General features: G+C 40.8%; 2 protein-coding genes across 10 annotated transcripts in view; both read left to right on the top strand.

Annotated features, from left to right (window-relative positions):
• CCDC82 (coiled-coil domain containing 82) overlaps positions 1–10009 on the top strand; it is a 28354-nt gene extending 18345 nt beyond the window's left edge. For 7 of the 8 annotated variants that reach the window (XM_007191205.3, XM_057552775.1, XM_007191203.3 and 4 more), the window contains 3 exons: positions 478–648; positions 5219–5404; positions 9053–10009. In XM_007191205.3, the coding sequence (XP_007191267.1) occupies positions 478–648; positions 5219–5404; positions 9053–9118 (423 nt within the window). In that variant the 3' untranslated portion in view covers positions 9119–10009. The other variant, XM_057552777.1, reaches the window with a different exon arrangement.
• A 4091-nt stretch (positions 10010–14100) lies between these two features.
• Positions 14101–23634, top strand: part of MAML2 (mastermind like transcriptional coactivator 2) — a 371615-nt gene continuing 362081 nt past the window's right edge. The window contains exon 1 of one of the 2 annotated variants that reach the window (XM_057552297.1): positions 14101–15920. In XM_057552297.1, coding sequence (XP_057408280.1) covers positions 15408–15920 — 513 coding nt within the window. In that variant the 5' untranslated portion in view covers positions 14101–15407. The remainder of the gene's footprint in view (positions 15921–23634) is intronic. The other variant, XM_007191195.2, reaches the window with a different exon arrangement.

The following is a 23634-nucleotide window of genomic DNA, read 5'->3' as shown; positions in this document are numbered from 1 at the left end:
GTGGAAAATATAATGCATACAATGGAGACTGAATGTGATCTTGTTTTTTCTCAATTTTTTACTAACCTAAATGAATTTAATCATTTTATTATATTATTCTGAATTTTTTCTGCTCATTCTTTCCTATTTTAACTAATTATTACATCTGGAGATGAGAAGAGGGAAAAGAAGTAAATTAAAACCTGTGAAAAGCACTGCTTAATAGTAACAGAAGTTTGAGCGATATGAAACTAATTTTTTTCCTAATCTGGTTTCTTTTCATTTACTAGCCTAAATTATAAATTCACTTTTAAAATTTAAATATATCTTGTGCTCAGTACTAAAGTAAGAAATACCAGTGTGTTTTGCTCTTACATCTTGTCCTATCATTGTGATTCCTAACCTTGATTTTAATTTGGTTGGGCTCTTTTTATGTTTTATTTTATTGTTGTTTTTCTTATCCTTTAAACCTTCATTACATTTTGAAATTATTTTCAGGAGCGAGTAGAAAATTATTCTAATGTAAGTATCCATTTGAAGAATCCTGAGAACTGTTCCTGCCAGGCTTGTGGATTGCATCGCCACTGTAGATATTCGGTGCATTTATCAGGAAAGTTATATAACACCAGGACTATGGAAGTAGATGATTTCATGTCACATGATAAACAGGTATTTTTTCCCTTCATTTTAGTTCTCAACATTTAGAAATTTTCACTAAATAAGCCTGCACAAGTAACCCTAAGTTATTTTCACAAATGGAGAAAGCACCAGGAGAAGGGAAAAGAATACAAGGAAAGAGTGTGCAATTTTTGAATGTGAAAAATATGTGTTATACAGCACTTTCACTCCAAATTCAGTCAGATACTGAAATCAGTGCATACTGTCTAAGTGTACATCACCCAAACTGCGGGGGAGAGGGGAGAGGGTATAGGATGAGGATGAAAAGGGAGGTAACTGGGGCAGGGGAAGCAGAAGTCCTTTTTGAGTCCAAAGGAGAATTTGACCCCAATGGAAATTTTAGGGTAGATAATCTACCAGATTGACAATCCACAGACAAAGAGGCCTATTCACCTCAATATGAGATTTGAAGGAAAATTGTGCTTCAGCCTAGACTACATCAGAAGTGTTTCAGAGCCTAGAGCAATCACCATATATTTAAGGTGCTGTTAATTTTGAATAAATAGACAAAACAGCAGAAAATGTTTGAAATATTTGAAGAAATGTATTTGATAAACAAGAACAGAGCAATGCAATGTGAAGAAAGAAAAAGTGCAAATGCTTACTACTTCTATTTTTAAATCTTTGTAAAACTGTTACACTTATAAATGCAAAAATATTAATATTGAGATCTTCCTCTGGAATTCCCTCCATGGATTCCGCATCCACTGATACAGAGGACCGACTGTGTATTTATTGAAAAAAATCCCTGTCTATGTGGACCTGTGAAGTTCAAACCCTAGTTGTTCAAGGGTTAACTGTACTATGTTTATACCTGCGGTTGGTTAAATCTGCAGAGAGGATTCCGCAGATATGGAGGCCCGACTGTGGAACTTGAGCATCTGCAGATTTTGGTATCAGGGAGGGTTCTGGAACCAATCCCCTGTGGCTACTGAGGAGTGACTGTAGTTTTAGTTACAGCAGTCTTGGGTAGGGTACTGAGATGAGAGGCGTTGGACCACCAGGTTATGGTAAAGTCTGAGAGCATGGATGAGAAGGAAATCACCTAGAGGAAAAAGATGTGAAATCTGAAAGGCAGTTAGGAGGACTGAAAACAGTCAGTTTTTCAGTTTTGCCCAGAGTCTGTCCAGACTCCTCAAGATGCTTAAGAACCAGTGGGAAGAGGCAGTAATTTTGAGGCAAGTGGCAAAGTGTAATGCGTCCACGCAAAGAACAGGCCAAGAGGAAAGAGAATCCCTTGACTCAGTCTACTGCACTAAATGTTCCTAGAGACCTAGGAACAAAAACCAAACTTCTTCCCATCCTTCCTCTTTCCTTGAGGATCTTTTTTCTTTCTTCTCCATACTTTAATTTCCTTAAGAAGCTGGCTGCGCCTCTGCATTTGAGGGCCTAGAGAAATACCTCGAAAAGCTACCTACAGTGAGCTGGATATTACAGATGTGCGAAATGCATGTTTCATTATATTTCCTTGCTTTAATTTGTTAAACAGTGTTAATTTACACTTCCACATGCTGTATCTAATAAATTACAAATCAGATTATTTCTATTGCCTTGCAATCACCATCTTCTGCTTTAGGAAAATTTGCTGACAGTTTTTACCTTTGTTTCCAATTATATCTTTGGATATGTAGGGTACCTTAGTTCACACTGGTAACTGAGATAGTTACCTTCAGATTTATCAGTTCATAGAACTCTGCTAACCCTGCACAGTGGATTAGTAATCATTTATATGTCACTTTGCTTATCTGCTTTAAGATAATCATCACAGAACTTATCATTTCTCTCTCTCTCTGGCAAGTTTTTTAATACTGTCTATCTCGTTAGGCTAATGTCCTTATTTTTTTAATTTTTTAAATTTTTTTTGGCTGTGCCGCACAGCTTGTGGGATCTTAGTTCCCTGACCAGGGATTGAACTTGGGCCCTTGGCAGTGAAAGTGCCGAGTCCTAACCACTGGACCACCAGGGAGTTCCCTAGAATAGTGTCCTTAATGTTTAGAAATGCAATTAGTTAACAAAAAGTACTCTCTGAATACATTTCTGGACATTTAAGGACACTATTCTAACAGCATAGATTCATTTTACTTGTTTTGAGTACTTCATATAAATAGCATGCTACAGTGTAAGCTGTGTTGTACTGTATACATTAATTCATAAGGTATAGTGGGCTATAACAATACACTGAAACAGGGGTGGGGTGAAAGGCGAGGTCCATTGCAGTGCATGCAACTAGTATATACATTTACTGTTTACATTTACTGTTTTCTATGAAGCCTTACTAACAATGGTTTAGGCTCTTCCATATAAAATGTGATCACATTTGGGAAAAAAATAGTGTGAGAATATTCTAAAGGTAATCTGGGGTTTATTGACCTCCATAAGTGTAAGGTAGACACCAAGAGGGTAGGAATTAGAAATGGAAAGGAGTAAATTATAATGTTTAATATTTTCAGTGGATATTTTTATTTCATACAGAAAAAAATTAGAGATTTTTGAACACCTCTCCTTCCCTTTTGTCCCAACTTAAAAATTCTATATAGATAAATTCCTCTTGTTTTGTGGAAATATAGAATACAATGCGATAGAAGTAAAAAAATCACATTATTCTTCCAGAACAACCATAGGAGACTTCTCCCACATAATCTATTCTAATGGCAGAAATGGAGAGACTAGCCCTAGTGTCCACTGCAACTGTTGTGGTATCTTTTTACTCAAAGTGGGAGGTACTGGCAAGTGAACTGTAATTTATACGACTAGTTTGATGATAATGTTACAATAGGAATGATACTTAGAGTGAGCAAGCAATGAACAATAATACCTGATTGTGTCTGATGATCAGAAAAACAGATTTTCCCAGAACATGAACAGAAATCTGAACGTGATTTTCTTCAACTTTTGGGGATTTTAAGAAAGGTTGTAAGGTATCCCAGATACCATCTTCACAAGATGATGTATCAAACCTGACTATTGCTGATCATATTTAACTTTCATTCATCTTTATCAGTATACTCTTATTCATCTTTATCACTATACTCTTGTATTGTGTATTGAACTCATCACCTGTGTGATCCCTACAGTGTGACTTCAGGAAAACGGTACAGTTATTATTTGCCAGATAGAGGACAAGTTACATAGATCAATATTGTAACTATGCCATTTGTACTGAATTCATGAAAGCATAACCTATTATGCATGTAGACACAGAGACAAATACGTTAAGTTAGGAAGAAGTTTGTCTGTTTCCTCAGGTTACTCCATGAGGATAAGATTGGTCATGTTATAAAGTTTGGAGCCCTTTCTGATGCGTTTTCTACAATGAGTGAAATAATGTAGGTACAATTATATTTAATTTGGTCAGTGCAGGGATACTGTTTTCTTATTTTAGCTATAGGTGTGTATAACGAAGTATACGTTCAAAACATTCTGGGGCTTCTCTGGTGGCGCAGTGGTTGAGGGTCTGCCTGCCAATGCAGGGGACACGGGTTCGGTCACTGGTCTGGGAGGATCCCACATGCCGCAGAGCGGCTGGGCCTGTGGGCCACAGCTACTGAGCCTGCGCGTCTGGAGCCTGTGCCCCACAACAGGAGAGGCCACGATAGTGAGAGGCCCGCGCACCGCGATGAAGAGTGGCCCCCGCTTGCCGCAACTAGAGAAAGCCCTCGCACAGAAACGAGGACCCAACGCAGCCATAAATAAATAAATAAATACATAAACCCAAAGTTTAAAAAAAAAACATTCTGAAAGAGAATGGGTGGTTGACTTCACAAGAATAGTATTCTTAATCATAGAATCCCAGAAGTCCATATAAACATAGAAATCAAAATTTTTGTAGTTTTCTAACAATAAAATACTAATGTGTTATATCAGACTCATTAATTCAGGAAACAAATAGGACAAAACACAAAGTTATTTTTTACTTCGCAGAATATTTTAGAAAAGAAGTATTTAGTTTAAAACTACCAATTTTTAATGTTGGTATGAGAGTTTCAGTTTACATGTTGTTTATAAGCTAGAAAATTATCATAATCCAGGCATTTTTACCTCAGTAACTGTATGTACAATAGCTTGCATGCTTTTCTTGCTTTTGGGTGTGGCTGTCCTTTTCCTTATAAGCCATTTTTCTCCTCCTTCCCAAACTTGGCTGACTCTGTGTTTTAAAGACTTAGTTCATGCATCACCTAGTTGAGGATTCTTCTCCTTTCTGGATTGGGCTAATTGTCCCTTCTCTGTACCTTGATTGCATCCCGGGCATAGCATTTGGCACATTGTCTTGTAATCATTTGTTTTTCTCCCAGGGCTGTAAATTCCCCTGATACAGGTGGTACACATTTCACTTCTGTATCTCCAGTGCTTAGCTCAATACTTGAAACACAGCAGTTGCTCAGTTTTTATTAACTGGGTTGTTTAAATAAAGAAGGTAAAGGAATCATTGTATAAAATAAAATAAAAAAATTAAGCATTTATTGGATTCTACTTTTAAAGAAAATCTGAAAACCAGAAAGGCTGTACATTCATTACTATATCTTCACTTCATATAGCAGATGATGTTTATTTCTTCCTTTAGGTGTTTACTGTTGGCAGAATTTGTGCTAATCGTACCAGAATTTACCATAATCTGAAACATTTTAAATTCAAGCTGTACGAGGACTGTTGCTCCATTGCAAAGGCAGAAGAGGTTGAAGATGAACAGGTTAAAGAAGCAGTGGAGAGAATTTTCAATCAGTCAAAAGAAAGTGGCTGGATTAAGGAGGTAAGGTGAATATAGAAGAACCATTTCATTCAGTAGGTTCTGGAGCCTAATTTTGATCAGCAAAAGGATACAAATTATGAGAATAGAAGACAGTAAAATTTAAAAGAGAACCTTTCTTTCTCTCCCTGTCTTTGTATTTTCTCTTCTTCCACCCATTCCTTTCATGCTTATCATTGTCCTACCCTGAATAGGTGCCCTGATGTTCTAAGCATTCACTCAGCTCATCAGATAAATTTTAATCAGCAATGATACTGTCCTTTAATGAAGGACCTCTGTCCTTTCAGTTTTACGTATGTGGTTTTCCTTACATATATATTAAGTCCCCTTATTTTCTTTGACAAAGTATAGGACTCACCTCTGCTTGTCTGCTTCCTATCTTTAGAACAGTTCTTGTGACCTGAGAGAGAAGAAGCATCTGGTGCCAATCTGAGGAAAGGATCTCGGCTGCCAGTTCTAATACCACCCACATCCTCTTCTTGAGGACATGGGACTGAGCAGTGAGCACTGTAACTGAAGATCAAGGGGAATGCAGAGGTTTCAGGCCACGGCACTGAGTTTGATTCCCCCATATCCTGTTGATCACTAAATTTGATATCAGGGATAAAGTGGGGGTTTTGAAGAGTGCGCTGGATTCCCGAAGATCTGCTGGCAGCTCATAAGCTCTGGTCTGCTCACAGAGCTTTTAGAGTTGTTACGGTGCATGGAAAGAATGCTAAAATGATTGCAATCTTCTAAAACAAGTCTAGTTACATGACTGTATAAGAGAGAACAGATAAGAGATTTTCAGGCAACTCAGATCAACAGTATATTTAATCTTAAAAAAAAAAAAGGCTGACTTGAGATCCATTGCCTGCATTATTTACATCATAGGGAAATTTGTAAAAGAGAAAAATAAAAAGAGAGCTTAGAGAATAAACTTACGAGCAAAGGGAAAGAAAATGAGAACAACAAAACAGGAACTTCTTAGGACATTACAAGTTCCACAGAGGTCTCCTGGGCTGGTGAATGACATCAAGATTGGTTTCCCTTTTGACAATTATCCGCCCACCACAAACCACCACCCAGTGATCTCCTTGCCTGCCCCCCACATCTTGACCCTTAAGTCGTCTTGTTCTCATTTTTCTCTCTTCAGCTTTTTATCTTTTACTTTGCTTCCACTTCTCTCACTCCCAATTCTTTCCTCCTTATCCTTCTCTGTGCTTTTTCATTTGCCTTGGGGAAGAGCCATCACTTACCCAGTAAGTCCCAACTTCATTTTCCTTAATGGCATTAAATTCTTAAGTGCTTTTATTGATGCACTTAAGTGTTGCCAACCTTCTACTGGAGTTGAAAGACCTATTGGAACACTACATTTTTAAAAAAAATTATGTACTAGGTGTAGCAAAATCACTGTGCATTACATATATTATATAATAATTTTGTATATAGGGAAGAACATTAAACTTCTTGCAGAAAAAAGTAAAAGCATTTCCAAATCACATACCTTAGAGAAAGCTTAACAAGGTCTATGACAACAGAAGGGACCTGGAATAAAAAAATATTCTTAAGAAAAGAAAGCCAAGTATCACATTATGCTTAAAGAATAACACTTAGCATTGGGCACTGAAGGTATTTCAAGATGGTGCATGTTTAGGACAATGTGCACATTTTTTTTCACATAAAATACCAAAGAACTTAATTTTCTTTTTGAGATCCCTCCTACTTTAAAAAAATTGTCTATAGACTTTCTCAAAAGATTTCCTAGAAACCAAAGAAGTTTATTAGCCAATATAAACCCATATGCAGCTTTTTGTGCTGTGATTAAACTTCAGGATTTATCAAGTACCCTGACATTTCTCAACATCACTCTGCCTCCCCCTCAGTGTGTGTGTGTATGTGTCTTTGAGTAACAGCACTACATGTGTTCTTGTGATGCATGACTTCTTCTTGGCCACAGTTATTCTAACCCTTTAGAATGCCTGGGCTCAGTGCTATTATGCTTGAGTGGCCACATCCATGGCTGTTTCTGCTCTTAGCTCTCAATTATTATGTGAACCCCTTCTTTTACCTTACACAAACTATCTGTTCCTGTCTTTCCTCCCCCAGCTTGTGTTTCACACCTTGCTTTTTTCCTTACCTGACTCTTCTTCCTCTGAGCATTTTTCTTCCATTATCTCGGGATATCTCAGCATTTCTTCCCAAAGACCTGCGAACTAGACTAACTTCATTCTTCTTATTCTTCCTCCTAACAGTTGAACTAGGAGATCTGTTTTTAACTAATGATATTAAAAGGGTAGGAGCAATTCAAGTGTAAGAAAAGAACAAATGATAAGAAAATTATAATGCAAAATTATAATAAAATGAAAATATATAATAAACATAATAGTAATATATGTCTCGTTCTAAATTAGAGCTGAAGAACATAGTATCACATGCACTGGCAAATTCTATCAAATGTTTTTCTTTAAGAAGAGAGTGCCTATGATGATGGGGTTTCCAGGGAAGTTGAAGACAGGATTGTTGGGATGGGGTGGTGAATACATAACACCAGGAAGTGAAGAAAGTATGTCCATAGAAGTATCAAGTTTCAGTTCCTATCACCACAAGCGTCAGAGTTATCAGGATCCTCACTCACTTTACTGGGAGTAAAACCAGAGCTCATAAGTAGAGTTAAGAAACCATTAGGTCAGTTCATCTCCTCAGCTGAAGGAAGCACTCTGAACTCTGTCAACCTTGAAATCTCCAAAGAATCCCAATTCCTCTCTTCTCTTGTCCTGCCCTGGTCTTTACTCTCCACCTTCATTGCTGTCACTCAAATGTAGGCCCTCATTACCTAAATTATTACAGTAGACTCCTAACTAGTTGCCAAACCATTCTAGACTAGATGTTTCACCTTTTTTTTCCCCAAAAAATACACCTCAGATAGTGTCAATTTCCTGCCCTAACACCTTTGGCAGCTTTCCATCGCCTGTTACATTATTGCTGAACTCTGTAACCCAGCATTTCATACTACCTCTTTGGTTCAGTCTTATCTCTCTCAATTCCCCGACAAAACCTCAGATTGTAGTCAAATCCCGTGCTTTCTTGTCTTGTCACTGTTGTATGGACTTTTGTCTCCTAGAGAAAACTCTCCACCAAATCGTTGCCTACCAAATCTTTTTCCCCAGGACAGCTTAAATGCCACTGTTTCCTGGTCATCTCAGCTAACCATAACCTCTCTTCCGAACCCGCATAACAGTGTCTATACTTCTTTATGGCACTTGTTATTTGTTGTCATTGGTGAACTCTGTTCTCCTTAGGGGCAGGGAAAGCAATTTTTTTAATACCTAGACAGTCATTAGCAGAGTATTTGATATGTGTTGTGTGTTCAGCAAATTTTTGTCGAATAAGTTATTGAAGTTGTTATATTTCTACTATAAATATGATAATAGAAAACTTATAATTTATAAGAAAGTTATGAAATTAATAATAATGTTCATTTTGATCTCTTTCCAATGCTTTATATGAATTAGAAATGCTTATTTGAAATTGAGTCCCTGTTCATAATAAGATTTTTGTTCACAATTACCATGAGATTAACTTGTTCCTATTTGTGTCTGTAGATTGAAAAGGCCTAGTTTATCTTCACTGCTTTGAGTAAAATAACTAGCTTTTTTATTGTATACACAGAAATACGGTCAACTTCAAGAATATCTCAATTTTGCGGATTACTTTCAAGATGAGAAGTTTGACTGAATTGTAACACATTTCCTTCAGAGAAGATTTTATAAATTCCTGTAAATGTGAAGATCATGAGTCTTGTTTCTCTATATCATGTGACATTTATATATTTTATGTATAGGTTCATGGCAAAATATCTTGTGTAAAACATATGTTCATCTTAATTTCCATGAAATGGCACTCTACAGTCTAATAAAACTTTTATCCGCTGTACGTAGAAAACATAAGCTTAATCATTTTTAAGTGTATTTTAAAGTTATATAACAATGCCTTTATAACATGTGACTATCAAGTGAACAAGCTGTTCATGTACTGTCAGTTTAATAGAAAAACACTGTATTTAAAAAAAGTATTTAGACTAACATCTATGCGTATTTATTGCTGAATTCCTGCCCAGATCTGTTTATTACCCTTTTGCAGTATTAAATGATCTTCACTAATAAATTTTTTACTACTATCATTATCTAAATCAGTGGGCCATGAAAGAAACCTCAGTGTCTCATTCAATTCAGTTTCCTTGCCTCAGAATCAGACTGTAGTTTACCCATTTCAAGTAGAGGAGTGCTTTTTCTCCTCTTCCAGAGTTTCCCTTACGAATAGATTTCAGGCCTCCAGAGTCTTCCAACCCTCACATTCAGGAATAATTTCATGATATGTATTTTCATGCTTCATAATGTTCTTTCTTTTTCCTATCCAATTTTGTCTACAGGTTAATGATTTAAGATGTATTTTATTTATTTTTATCCATTACTTTTCCCACATAAGTATTTATGTTAGGATCAGAAGATCTCAGAGAGACAAATTCAGCCAAAAATAGTTTAAAAGCATATTTTGGCATCTGCATTGCTTTGCACGTCTAAATTTTCCCTTAATATAATAAAGTAAAATGGTTTCAGAGTGAACAAATGGACCCTGTCTATTCTGTATCTGTAATTCTTAAAAGTGGTATTCTCATAGGATCCAGTTCTCTGTGGAATTTTTTTATTTATTTATTTATTTATTACGTCTTTATTGGAGTATAATTGCTTTACAATGGTGTGTTAGTTTCTGTTGTATAACAAAGTGAATCAGCTATACGTATACATATATCCCCATATCTCCTCCCTCTTGCGTCCCCTGTGGAATTTTAGATACTTGTTTCTTACTTCAAGTGTTGGTTGAACCTAGCTTCATCTGTTATGTGGTTCATGGAATGGACTTCATTACAAACTGCATACATTAAAAATTGCATTTTATTAAGTCCTTACGTAGAGATTACTTAATATTTTCTGCAACTAATTTTCCAGAATTATCCCTATAATGATTGTAAACAAAACAGGGAGAAAGAGTTTACAAAGTTGTGAGAATACTGATGCTGATGTTTCATGTGAGGAGTGCATACCTTTTTAAAAGTGCGAAATAGAAATTTCAGTCCCATATCTCTATTATTCTTATTTTTCTGTCATATGGAAATAATCCTTAACCTATATGAAGCCACAGTTGAAAGTTGAAGTGAGTGTCCAAAAAGATGCAAGGCAGAGTTTAGAGGAAAAGTGATAGTCAAGTGGGAAGGGTGAAGGATCATGCATGATTTGTTACAAAAGAAGTCCAAGAAAAACGAAAGAATGATCTCTAAAGTATCTCTGATGACACGGGAAGCATCACTTCTTGTATGTGACACTACAGACAAGCTTGAGCCAGCTGAAGAGTGAGAGTTCCAACTGAAAGTTTTAAAAATTAATTTATCTATTCTTTTAAATAGCATGCATTTAATTTGTAAAAATGAAAGCACTAATGATTTTAGGGACTTATGATGGCAGCTGACCCAGTTCCTAGGTCAGGCATCGTGTTGGCTTGAAGCATTTTTCCTATTAGAACAGCATTCTGACTGTTGATCAGGAAATGCTAATAGGTAGTTTTGCTGATGTCTGAGGTCACTGCAACCGAGCAAGCTTCTTCAGTAGGTGTTTGGAGAGTACAAGAGGCTTTTATGTACATGATAACACCAAAAGAATGGCAAAGAGACAGGCTGTCAGGAAATGCGAATTAGCATGGATCACGGGGCCAAAAGCAAGTAGTCTAGAAGAAAATAGAAATGTTGAAAAATTAGAATTAACTTTTGCAGGTATTATGACATACTGTATTATTTTATCATCATCATCATTGATATCATTGATTCTATATAACACAAAAAATAGTTTGTAAACTTATAAATCTCACATGTCTATGAACTTTTTAGATCTGGGCATTTATTACTATAGTGTTAAATGCTTTGTGTTAGGTAGCTATGGATAGTAGAGATGATGAGGAACACAGATGGACAAATAGAAAGGAACTAATACTTTAAAAAAAATCCATAGAGCTATTACAGAAGCTTTAGGGATATAAGCGAGGGAACAGTTCCATAAAAGGGAAAGACAAGGAAAAAAAGAAATGTTTATTTTATTGGCAGCTGTATGTAATTGACCATATTTTCTCACTTGTCTGCTCTCATACTCAGATGAGTAGTTCTATTCACTACTCATTTCTTGGAGGTATTATAGGACTTGCTTAGACTCCAGCATGTTGATTGAGGTGTAATTGCAGCCCTTGAGCTATTTTGGGTATAGTCTGGTTTCCCTGTAACTCTTTTCACACTTGATACTGAGGCAGCAAGTCCAGTGGCTTAGAGAGTATAGGTTTGAAATCAGCCTTGAGTTTGAGTCCTGATATGTTACTTCCTAGTTAGCTTGAATAGTTTAATTTCAATAAGCCTCAGTTTCCTCATTTATAAATGGGGTTAATAATACCTCTCCCTCAGGATTGCTGGTGGATTAAAGGAGATATATGTGAAGTGCTGTGCCTGAAACAGTGACTGTAAATAAACAGTAACTGATGTGAATGGAAATGAGGATGTGGATGATAATGATGTCAGCTTGAAATTAAATGGCTGTAAAGGGTAAATTTGTACAAAAGACAACGTAAAGGAGTGTCCTGCAACACTAGAATATAGTATGAAAATGTATTAAATTGTTGCTTGACAAGTTTTTAAGGTGTGTCCTTGCCTAGCTTAGAATTCAAAGTTTATGTCATTTAGGAATAGCGGATTTGACCAAAGACTGTTATTAATCAAAACCCGTGTTACTGCAGGACTGTAGAGTGAACAGTAAATTTTAATTTAAAAATTGAATTTTTTCTCTTTTATCAAGTATGATTGCTAAATATAAAGTACCGATAGCAATAGAAAGAAGATAATGACTAATGAATACACCTTCTTAAAAATCAAATATAAAATGATCAAAACTTCACTTTTTTTTTTTAATAGTAATCTTTTATTTATTTATTTATTATATTTATTTTTGGCTGTGTTGGGTCTTCGTTTCTGTGCGAGGGCTTCCTCTAGTTGCGGCAAGCGGGGGCCACTCTTCATCGCGGTGCGCGGGCCTCTTCACTATCTCGGCCTCTCTTGTTGCGGAGCACAGGCTCCAGACGCGCAGGCTCAGTAGTTGTGGCTCACGGGCCTAGTTGCTCCGTGGCACGTGGGATCTTCCCAGACCAGGGCTCGAACCCGTGTCCCCTGCATTGGCAGGCAGATTCTCAACCACTGCGCCACCAGGGAAGCCCCAAAACTTCACTCTTTTTTTTTACTTCACTTTTTAATGACACCTCATGAGAGAGTTCTGCGTTCAAATCTGCATACCTAACAAAGATATATTTCTGCCTTTCTCCATGAGTGGTGAGGAACTTAGCCTTGGAAGGGACAGACAGAAGTATGTTCCAACGAGAAGTAAAAAAGTTATATTGCATCAGAATGCACTTGTCCCAAATTCCAAACTAGCATTCCAGGATTTGTGAAAATAAAATGAACTAATGTAGGCCAGCCTATCGAGAACTAAACTGTAGATAAATCCAGCCTTGAAATGTTTGCATTGATCTTACCGATTCACTTCTATCCACAGCTCAGTTTGAAGCAGGACCGTGTTACTGAGATGCCAGAGTTGGTTTAAATTAACAAAGCCCCATTGCTTGAGACCTCAAATCCAAATGACTTCCAAGTTAGGGTACACAGAATATTTACGGACCTGACTATACCAATCTTGTGTTCACCTTAATTTATTCTCCATAATTGATAATAATAAGCAGAATCCAATATACATTTTGAGGTCTTAAAGGTAGGATTATCTGAAGATGAGGGGACAACAGTCTGTGTCAGAGATCTGTTTGGTTTGTGTTAGTAAACTTCTTGAAACTCGACTGCTACATAATGATTTTCCTCATTGTATATGTAAATCAGACAGCTATGGAGACCCCAGATCTTGCATTAGGTTTGTCGTAGGCAATCTTGTATTTTCAAAGAAATCTTTTTTTTTTTTCTTTCTGGAACTGGTATTGGTAATTTCATCATAGTAAACTATTTTAGTTATTCTTACTGATTTGCTTGTGATCACCCAGATTGACTTATCCAGAGACGTACAAAGCAGGCGGGCAGGTAGACAGACACCCGCCTGTCCTTTAGGAGCTAATGATGTGATTTCCTCTCCTCCCCCTCCTCCCCCCTCCCGCAACGCGCGCACACACCCTGCGTCTCCCTGTGACACTCTTGAACATCTCCTCCGTGCTCACCCAGCTCTCGCTAGGGTGCTCAGGGGTGTCATGGACAACATACTGAAAAATGAAAATGACATCCTCAGGGGGGCGTAACGGAGGTCTGGAAGGGAAAATACATCCCCTGGCCGGGAATTTCTTCAACATTTCGAGCTGGTGAAGTAGTCGACTAGAGGTTGGGGAATTTCCCCAGCCTTCTCCCCCGCACCGGAGCCGAGGCGGAGGCCGAGCTGCGCGCGCCGCCGCCGAGATGCGCAGGCTTTGGGATTCACCTCTTCAGCCACTGGGAGGCCCTCTGCGTTCCCCTTTCCCCGGCGCCGGCCGCCTTGCTCGCCTGTGCAGTGGCACCCGCCTTCCACCAGGGAGCCTCGGGCGAGCGCTCCCCCCGCCCCCCGCACCCCCCCCCCCCCCCCCCCCCCGCAGCTCGCTGGCTCTCTCTTTCTCCCTCTGTCTCACTCTCTCTCTTTCTCTCCCTCTCCTATCGGAGCACAATGAAAGCCTGTGTATCGCCGTGACTCCGGGCAGCGGAGCCAGTGTCAGCCCAGCGGCGAACAACAGACGGGAAAGAGAAAGGAAAAGACCAGCTACTTTCTTTTCCATCTCTAAAGCGGAGCAATCCAAGAGATAGAACCACATTGCTTATTGCGAGTCCAGACCCTCAGATCCACTGGCCGGGGATGGAATGTACAAAAGTGGACAGAAAAGTGGCTGGACATGACTCGGTGCAATTTGCTGGAAGTTTGTAAGTTTGACCATCGTTTGTAAATTACTCTCGGAGGAGTTTGTCTCTCTTGATACTGTATTAGAATCGAGCCGGGGGTGAGGACTAGGGACGTAAGCGGGAAAGAAAAAAATGTGTTGAAGGATCTCTCTCAGTGGCTAGTGACTTCAGACTGCTTTCATTTAAGGCTGGGAAACCTTAGAGGGAATGAGGATTTTACTGGTGATTGGATTAGCTGAAGAAAAAAGCATGGTCCAAAAGTCCAGTTACTGACATTAACAATTGAAAAGCTGCCTCCCGTTCTTTGGGGAGAGGATCACATCCTACAGTCCCCCAAAGGGGAGAAAACACCGGAGCAAAGGGAAAGGGAGGAACAATTAAAAGCCAAAAGACAGTATCTCTTGATTTTTGTACGTTTTGAACATTGACTTCAAAAAGCTTCTGAAACAGCACTTGTTTTTTTTTTTTAACCTGAGGAAAAGTAAAGGCCGTGGGTTACAGAGACCATGGTAGAAATGGGTTTCTCTGCAGAAACATCCCCATAAAGAATCTTCCAAAACAACTAGGTGAGGGGGAGTCCAGCTCTGTATTAATACCTCTCACAATTCCCTTTGCTGTCTGTTCCTGTCTCTCACTTGACAATCCCTGAATTCTTGCTCTTACCCCCAGATCGTGTGTTTACAAAGTACCTAGTGGCTCTTGTCAGCTTGGTGGGGGGAGAAAAACCCCACTAACTCTGTCCAACTTCTCCCGAGCTGTCAAATGCAATTAGAGTAAGTTGATCAGGGTTTGTTTCCAAATTACCCTCTGCGATTGGTTTCTATTCTTTCTCCTCACCCTCTTTTACTCACTCCCCTCCCCCATACCTTCTCCACTACTCCCCCCAACCTCTGAAGACCTCTATTCATGTGGCCCTGAACACTGAGCGCACATTGTCAACAGCAGATTTGCCTGCACTAACCAGCCATAGCCTCCTTCCACCTCACCATCCCAGAGGCAGCAATTATTGTGTCCAGTAAGATGGGGGACACAGCGCCCCCGCAGGCCCCCACAGGAGGGTTAGGGGGGGCCCCTGGGGCGGGGCTCCTTGGAGGGGGCTCGGTCACCCCGAGAGTGCACAGTGCCATCGTGGAGCGCCTTCGGGCTCGGATCGCCGTCTGCCGCCAGCACCACCTGAGCTGTGAAGGACGCTACGAACGGGGTAGGGCCGAGAGCTCAGACCGGGAAAGAGAGAGCACCTTGCAGCTCCTGAGCCTCGTGCAGCACGGCCAGGGGGCGAGGAAGGCTGGCAAGCACACCAAGGCCACTGCCACTGCTGCCACCACTACAGCCCCTCCCCCGCCACCTGCTGCCCCTCCTACAGCCTCCCAAGCGGCAGCGACAGCGGCCCCACCGCCCCCACCGGACTATCACCATCACCACCAGCAGCACCTGCTGAGCAGTAACAATAATGGTGGCAGCTGTGGGATCGACGGGGAGCAGCAGACACCGGCCTCAACCCCCGCGGACCAGAGGAACTCGGCCCTGATTGCGGTAAGGCACCTGGTTTTCTCCTGATTCTGGCTGTGGTCGTGTGGACTTTGGCGAGGGTAGAGCTGGCCTCGGCCTGACGTAGAGTGGACAGCGGTGCAAAGGGCCAAGATGCCACCTGACTACCTCAAAGGCTATTGGGTGTCTTGTTTGTGAGGTGTTACTAAACCCGTACTCGTCAAGTCCTGCTGGTGTTCGTTCATGGGTTTTCCTCCACCTGTAGAGTATTCCTTAAGTGGTAAGGAACTTGAGTTTTCCAGAGTTTCCCCTGGGGTCCAGAGCTTGCAGAAGGATTGGCGACGAGCGGCAAGATCTGAGCCGTTGAGGAAGGTCTTGTCTCAGGAAGCCTCCTGCTTTGGCGAGCCAGCACTGATTAGGCCCAGCAAGCCATGCTTAGCCTGAAAGCATTTGTTTAGCAGTCCAGATGACCTTTAGCCAAGCCTTTTCCTTCTTGTCCTATTTCCCCTTCCCTCTTTGAAGTGGCCCCTTCTCCTTGGGTCAGGAGAACATAAGTGGTAATCTCTAGCAGAGCAAGTTCCCTGAGCGTTCCCTCACTCAAAACCAAAAACTTGGGGAAATAGCCCAAAGACTGGTGAGGGAGTGTTTTTACAAGGCCTGCTCCCTGATTTCTTACAGACTCCCCCACTGTCCCCATCTAGCTTCTTTCCACAGGCACTACAATCAGATAGTGCCCACTTACAGCCTTCACTAAAATGGGCAGGCGCAAAGGGGCTGTTTCCATGCTGTCATCCTAGAGAGTGCCTTGTCTTCAGCCATTCCTGGTGACAGGACATCCAACCTGAAAGTTGTGATTAGGTTTCTGGCTGGAAGTTCTTCCTCAGAGGTATAGACACACCTCATCCCAGAGCGGGTAGCCCTTGACTCATTGGTTCTTGGTGCTAGTCCTGGTCAGGTGACTGCCTGCCGTGTGCTGGCTTTCCCCCCAAAGCTGCTGGGCCCATAGCCTCAGGGTAGAAGGTGGAGCCCTGCCCTGCAGCCCTGAAGCCCTGCAAACTTCCTCCATTTCTGAGTTCTGTGGGGATTCGGAAGTCCTGTGTCCGCTCACAGCACAGCTCCAGTTTGCCCAAGCCAGCCCTAATGAAAGTCAGCAACAGGAAATGGCCATGCAAGCTGAAACGTCCTCAAAAAGCCCAAAGGAGAGGAGGGCACTGGGTTGAACTCCTTCTCCAAGGGAGCTTGAGAAGGAGCTCTAGGGAGAGGACATCCTCCAGCCAGGCCCCTAGGATGCTTCTCTGTGACTCCTTATCCCTGGCCTGGGTCTGTGATGGTTGAAGTTTCCAGAAAGTCTGGGGGCTGGATTGGTGCTGTTCTATTCCACCGCACATTTTGCTTGAGATGCCTAGAACTGCAACTTCCTGGCGCCAACTCCAGACGAAAGATAACTGCTAACAGTTAAACTGCCCAATGTTTGTTGTTTTATCCTTGGATACAATTAGCCTGTGGGGTTATATTAGTGCTTCAAGGCCTAATTTCCTTTCCCTTCCACCTGCTCTATCCCCACCTCTCCCTGGAATTCCCTAGGACAGCAATGAGAGTTTGTTTCGTGAAAGAGACATGTTGAGGTAAAGGGGGGGCGGGGCGGGTAAAGAATCACTCAAATGGAGGGAAGAATGAGGTTTGTATGTGAGTGTGTGTGTCCCGGGCATCTGCAGCCAAAAGCATCTAAATGCCTTGATTGTCCCCAGTAAATTTATAATCTGTCTGCAAGTCTCCCAATAATACCGCCTTGTGTGCTTCACAGTCTCCTGGTAAGTGTTTCTGGGGGTGATAGAGGGAACCAGGCGCCCAGCCCTTCTCAGTGGAGAAGACAGATCTCTGTCGTGGGTGCCAAGATTGGATGTGGCCTTCACATCCCAGCCGCTGCAAGGAAGGTGTCTGCTTATGGCCTCGTTCTTTTGGTTTTTGCTTTTCTCCCACTTGGAAGGAAGATGAGGCTGCCTCTTTCTCCTGGGGGCTTGGGGATGCGAATTGAAACCAACTTCAGTGGTTATTGTAACTTTACGACGATAGCAATATCCATGCTGGGAGGAAGTGAGAGCACCATGTCTGGCCTTTCCCGACTGGAGGCTTACTGCTGCAAAAGGCAAAGGTGGCTGTGCCTTCCCTCCTGTTCTAAAAGGGAATCTGCTTTCTCTCCCCTGACTACCAACCATCTCCTAAACATCCCCTTAGAGGAGCCCCCTCCCCGAGTGCCGAGAAGACTGAGGAGAGGTGCAGTGTGAGTTAGGAGTAAAAAAGTCCAGTTTATTCCTGATGGTGGCTTTTCACTGCAAACCTGTGCCATTGCAAGGGTTGATCCACCACCCCCCTTTTGGTTATTGGAAATTCCCTTCTCCATTTTAGCTTCTAAATTTGGCGCTCTGTTACTCAGCATGGTACTCAGAGATGGTGATGCAAGTACTGTATTAACCTGATAACATTGTGTCCGAAGGGAGGCCTGGGCATTTGGGAGTGATTCACTAAGCCTGTTAAATCTGCGGGTCTCACTTCGCTCAGGATCCTCTTATTTTCAGAAACACCATCCATTTAAAGGGGACTTTGAGCAGAATGGGTGTCAGAATTCTTTCTGAATACTGTGTCCACAACTAGATTTATTTCTGTCTGGGTGTGTTGAAGGTATCCCTTTAATAGTTAATTCGTGTGCCCTAAGTGGCCATAAATGTCCTTTGGAGAAAAGGAGAGAATATTGATCATCTAAAATCGAATATGCACGGTGTCCTCAGATGAAAGCCCTGTGTCCTGCATACCTGCTAGTACAATGCCTTGTATATAGTCAGTAATATTTGAATGAGGGTGGAAAGGGAACTTCTGTTCTGTGGGATAGTGCTGTCTTTGAGAGGTGTGAAACTACAAGAAATATATAATGTCTGAGATTTTCAATAGCCTGAGTTTCAAGAACAATGCAAGAAATAACCTCCAAGCTGGTTCTAATTCTGTCCACATTGAGAGCCTAATTCTGCAGACCTTACTCAGCCAGTTTCTTCATTTAACTCAAGTGCAAGTTCAGGGGAAGCCCCATTACTGCAGAGATTGCAGGAACAGGGCCTTTAAAGAGGGCCTGGATTGTAAGGGTTTAAGCAGATCTGCATTTCTAACCACTTGGAGCAGGCTTTAGGCACTAAATCATTTTCTGGTGAAGTATGTTTGAATCTTTGAATGAACTGTGAAACTGAATAATTGCTGGTCCATGGAACAGAAAGGTTTAGAGCTTCCGTGGTGCATTATTAATCTTTCCCTTTTGCCTGAGACAAGCTCTTTTTCTGTTGCTTAGACTGTGTTGCTAGGCTGGATAGATAAGTGGTTCTAAGTCATCTTTGGCTTCAGAGATTATCTTTTCTCTAATGTAGTGTGGAGGAAAGAAAACAGATCAGACAAGGAGACTGCATCCTCGGCCTGTGCCTGCTTGATCACTAACGAGCTGGGTGACCTAGGACAAGTTACTTAGCAGTCATGTGTAAAACAGAACAATAATGCTGCCCTAGCTCGTTGAGAAAGCCAATGAATGTGTGTTTCTGAATAGGCTTTGGAAAAAAATTAAGCACTGCAGAAATGCAAGGCATTATTACTAGTATTACTAATAATAAACTACTAGACAACAAATCATAATACCAGTTTTTCCAGGGATTAAAAGTGTACTTAAGCTTTCAGTTGTCTGTTTTAAATGGCGAAATAGCTTTTATTGTAAATAGAGGGGTTGGTATTTCAAATTCAGTGCTGTCAAGATAAGACTGAGCTATCAGAGTACTTAAGTGTTCCCGAAGGTCCCAGGAAATCCTAGTGAAAATGTGCAATGGTGTGAAAGTGTTTAGGGTCTTTTACAGGCCCCTGCACAGACCTGAGCAGCTTTGGAAAGGTGTGTCCCCCGGCGTGTGTCAGGAATATTAGAAAAGTAGTTTGCACAAATGACATGGGAAAGTTAACTATTTTGTCAACAATAGTCTAAAATGTTAATTGTTAGCTTAAGAAAGTCAAACCAGTTAAATCATTGCCAGGGTCCCCTGGTTATTTTTAACTGATAATAATCAAGTTTCCAATTGACAGTTCAAAATTTGAGGGCCGTAGGGTGGGCGTGGGGCTGAAAACAGAAACAATTCATTGGCCAGGGCTGGGTGTCTGCAGCTGTCCATGTGGTAAATGTCCTCCGTGGGACAGCGATAGGCGTGTTTACATTGTTTATACGTGCAGCCATCATTTCCTTAAAAACTGACCTATTTTTGTTCTGTTTTCCAGAACAAAGTAATAAAGGGGGAGTTCTTATCTATCCAGAACCTTCCTACTACTTCTTTCCAGTAAAGATAATTGTAAGATCTCACAAAGGCAAAAAGAGTCCAAGTGGAGAGAGAAGTTGGTACACTCCTTTATCAAAAATGGGTAGAAAGCTTGTTTTGACAGCCAAGTAATGTTATTATGTCACCCAAGAGGTCTTGCTTGTTTAGGTCAATGTTTATTTATAGAAGGCATCTGCTTTCTTTGAAATAATGTCTTTGCTAGGTGATGCTTATCAAATTTTTCTCAACCTTAAAGTTTAGTGCGGTATGGCTCCCCTCTGCCAGTAAACCTTTTGTTAAGTACCAAGACAAACATGGGTGTCCAAATGTTCTTAGGCATAACAAATATGACTGAAAGAGTGGCCTTGATTAGCTGTTTTTGTTTTTATTGTTGTTGTGTGTGTTTGTTTTTAGCACCTGCTATTTAATCTCAAAAAGCTTAGAAGGAAATTTGAAAAAAATCATCCAGTTCTGCTATGCATGGCAGCTAAACCATTCCGAGTGGCTTCTACTACTTCCTTGTATTTTAATCCAGTCCCTTTTATATGATCATAGGCAGGATCATGTTTAATGAAAACAATTCTAAATTCTTTCTTCTGCATTTTCATGATAATTTCCCTTATACTTTAACAGGTTCTGTGGGAGAATAGAGGAATACAGCTAAAGAGCTAGTCCCTTCTTACCTACAGGCTAGTCGTCAATCAAGACCACATGGACACAGTAAAAGTACTTAACTAGGTAGAGTGGACCAAAACTGATATAGAAAATCAGAGGGAGAGAGGAATAAATATTTATTGAGCCCTAGAATGTCAAGGCACTTTTATTGTATACTTTATGTAATGCTTAAAAAAAAAAAAAAGAGAGAGAGAGATGAGTAAGCAATATTTGGCTATTTTACAAATAAGGAAACTGAGGCTTAGAGATTTAGTAAATGGAAGAATTTCATGCATAGATTTTCGAGTTTGACCCGTGTTTGATCCCTCCTCACACCTACCAGCTGTATGAGCTTGGGGAAATAATTTTCTTTTTGGGCATCAGTATCTTCATCTGTAAAATAAAGCTAATATTCTTCAGCATAACAGTCAGCGTAGTGCCTGACACATAGCAGGTACTCAAAACATGAGTGCTGTTAGTAGCTGGTAGGAGGGAAAGTCAAACCCAGGCCAGGCAGCACTTGTTGGAGAATGTGGGTCCCCAGCAGGCCTGGGAGGAGCAAGAGAGAAGGTGGAATGAGGAGTGGGGCTGCTGGGTGCCAATGTGGGTGAACCTTGGGTGTCTGGGGACAGAGAGTGGAGCCTGGTTGACACTGTGGTCGCGTGTGAGCAGTGAGGGGAACACGTGAGGCCGATCCACCTCCTGGAGGGTCCGGAGCTCTGGCAAGAGTGTATCAGAAGCCCTGGGAAATGGTCGAGCGAGGAAGGCTCAGAGGAGTCAGCGTCTGTGAAGCAATAATAATCCTTCATATACTTGAAGACAAGTATTACATTTCCCCTCCAGCAGCCTCTTCTCATTGCGCACTGCCTAAGTGTTCTGTATTACCTATCTTCAAGTCCCTTGAGCTGCTTAATGCCTTGCTATTTACACACTTCTCCCATTCACTGTGAGTTATATACAGCGTGACATGGCCTTTGGCATTGAAAGGAGATGGTTTTAAAAGCACAGTCGCTAGACGCAGAAGAGAAACTAAAAGAAGCCGAACCAACTACACCTCTCTTCTTGGGCTGGCTAAGCCTTCCAGTGCAAATAAGAATTTCCACCGTGGGTAAAAGTGGGTTCTCTTGATGTTCAACTGATCTTCCCAACAAATGAGTTTATTAACTTGGAAAAGGTCTTTTCATTAAAACAAACAAACAAAAAATCATGAGCAGAAATTTATGAGAAGCTGTGAGCCCAGATAGTCTTTGAGATTTACTTGCTTTCTTCCTTGCTTTTTAATTACAGGTGGGTTACAGATCTTTTACTCTCCCTAAGGTCAGTTAGATATGGGTTTCCCCTATTTGGTCCATGTTCACAGGGCACAGGGAAGGAAGGCTCCTATGGAGTAGATGGCTGAGGGAAAAAGTCAACAACTCCTTCCCTCCCTGATTCGAGGCAGGATGCTGGGATACTGACCATAGCTGGAGTGGCTCTCCATCTTCGGCTCCTAGCTCTGACCCTTTCCTATACATATCTAAGGGACAGGTGTGAAAGAGTGAAAGCTGTTCTTTTTCCTTGGAGAGGGGATGAAGAGAGAGGTTTATATATTCTCCGCAAGGCTTGAAGAATAGAGAGTCGGGCCCTACCACAAGCAAATTGCCAAAGGAATGGCTAAGAAATGGGCAGATAGCAGTATTTGACATGCACTGTGGTCTCTGTGGGTCTTAATGGTTTTAGCAAAAGTTCTGAAATTTCATATCAAGATTGTGGACATGGGTGCTTTTTCGAGTTTGGGGAAATTATCCATGAAGTCAATAAAGAATCATTGTGCAGCTATTCTATGCCAAGAGAATGAATGTATCCATGATGAGCGATTTGATATAGCCTCTGTCTTCTTGGAATTTACAGTCTGAAAGGGGTGTGGGTGTGGTTGGAAACAGAAGTGTTAAAGTCAGCTTGAGGTGGCAAGACATCGTAACACTTAAGAACCTGGGGTTAGGGTGAGACTACCTGGTTTCAAATCACAGCTCTACAACTTACTAGCTATGTCTTCTTGGTTAATTTAATTAAACTCTCCAGCCTCAGTTTTCTCACCTGTAAAATGGAATGATAGTGATATAACTAACTACTTCCTGGCACCTAGAAGAGGCTCAATACATTTTAGATGTGAGATGATAATTTATTATTAAATTATTATCTAATTTATTATTAATGTGAGAAGTGACATAGTCAAGTCAGATTCGTGGTTTTTCCAGCTCAGGATTCTATCCCCAAAAGGATGTCAGGGATATTTTATGCAAGGGATGGCTTTTCTCTTTATATTTATTTAAAATGGTTAGTGAAGTATACCATATTACCCAGTATATCCATACTATCCCTAAATAGTTTACTGTGGAGATGCCAGCTGGGATGGGTTTACATTTCTATGAAATGGGTTGAATAGTGTCCTTCTCCAGAACAGGATCAATTAATATCTCTTCCATTCCTGGGATTCTAGGACTCCTAATCTAGAACTTGACTAGAGGGAGTGTTTATTTGACTCCTTACTTCTTCTTGAATAAAGGCTGGGTTTCCATTTAGTTGCCCAGGGAGTGTGTGTGGACTCTGGGGGTAAATGAGAAATTTAGACTATTGAGAATTTGGAATGATTAGAATGGCATAGTCCAAATTTACCAATTTAACTGAATTATTAATTCATACTGACGAATAATTCTTAAGTGAATCTGGTCACAGAGTCGCAAAGAGTTAGCAGTTCCCTGCTGTGGAGATTTAAATGTATGCTTTTGAAAGCC

The sequence above is a fragment of the Balaenoptera acutorostrata genome, chromosome 9 (assembly GCF_949987535.1).
Source record: "Balaenoptera acutorostrata chromosome 9, mBalAcu1.1, whole genome shotgun sequence".
Classification (NCBI taxonomy): domain Eukaryota; kingdom Metazoa; phylum Chordata; class Mammalia; order Artiodactyla; family Balaenopteridae; genus Balaenoptera; species Balaenoptera acutorostrata.
Note: the sequence above shows the minus strand (reverse complement) of the source record. Positions and strands in the feature narration are given on the sequence as shown.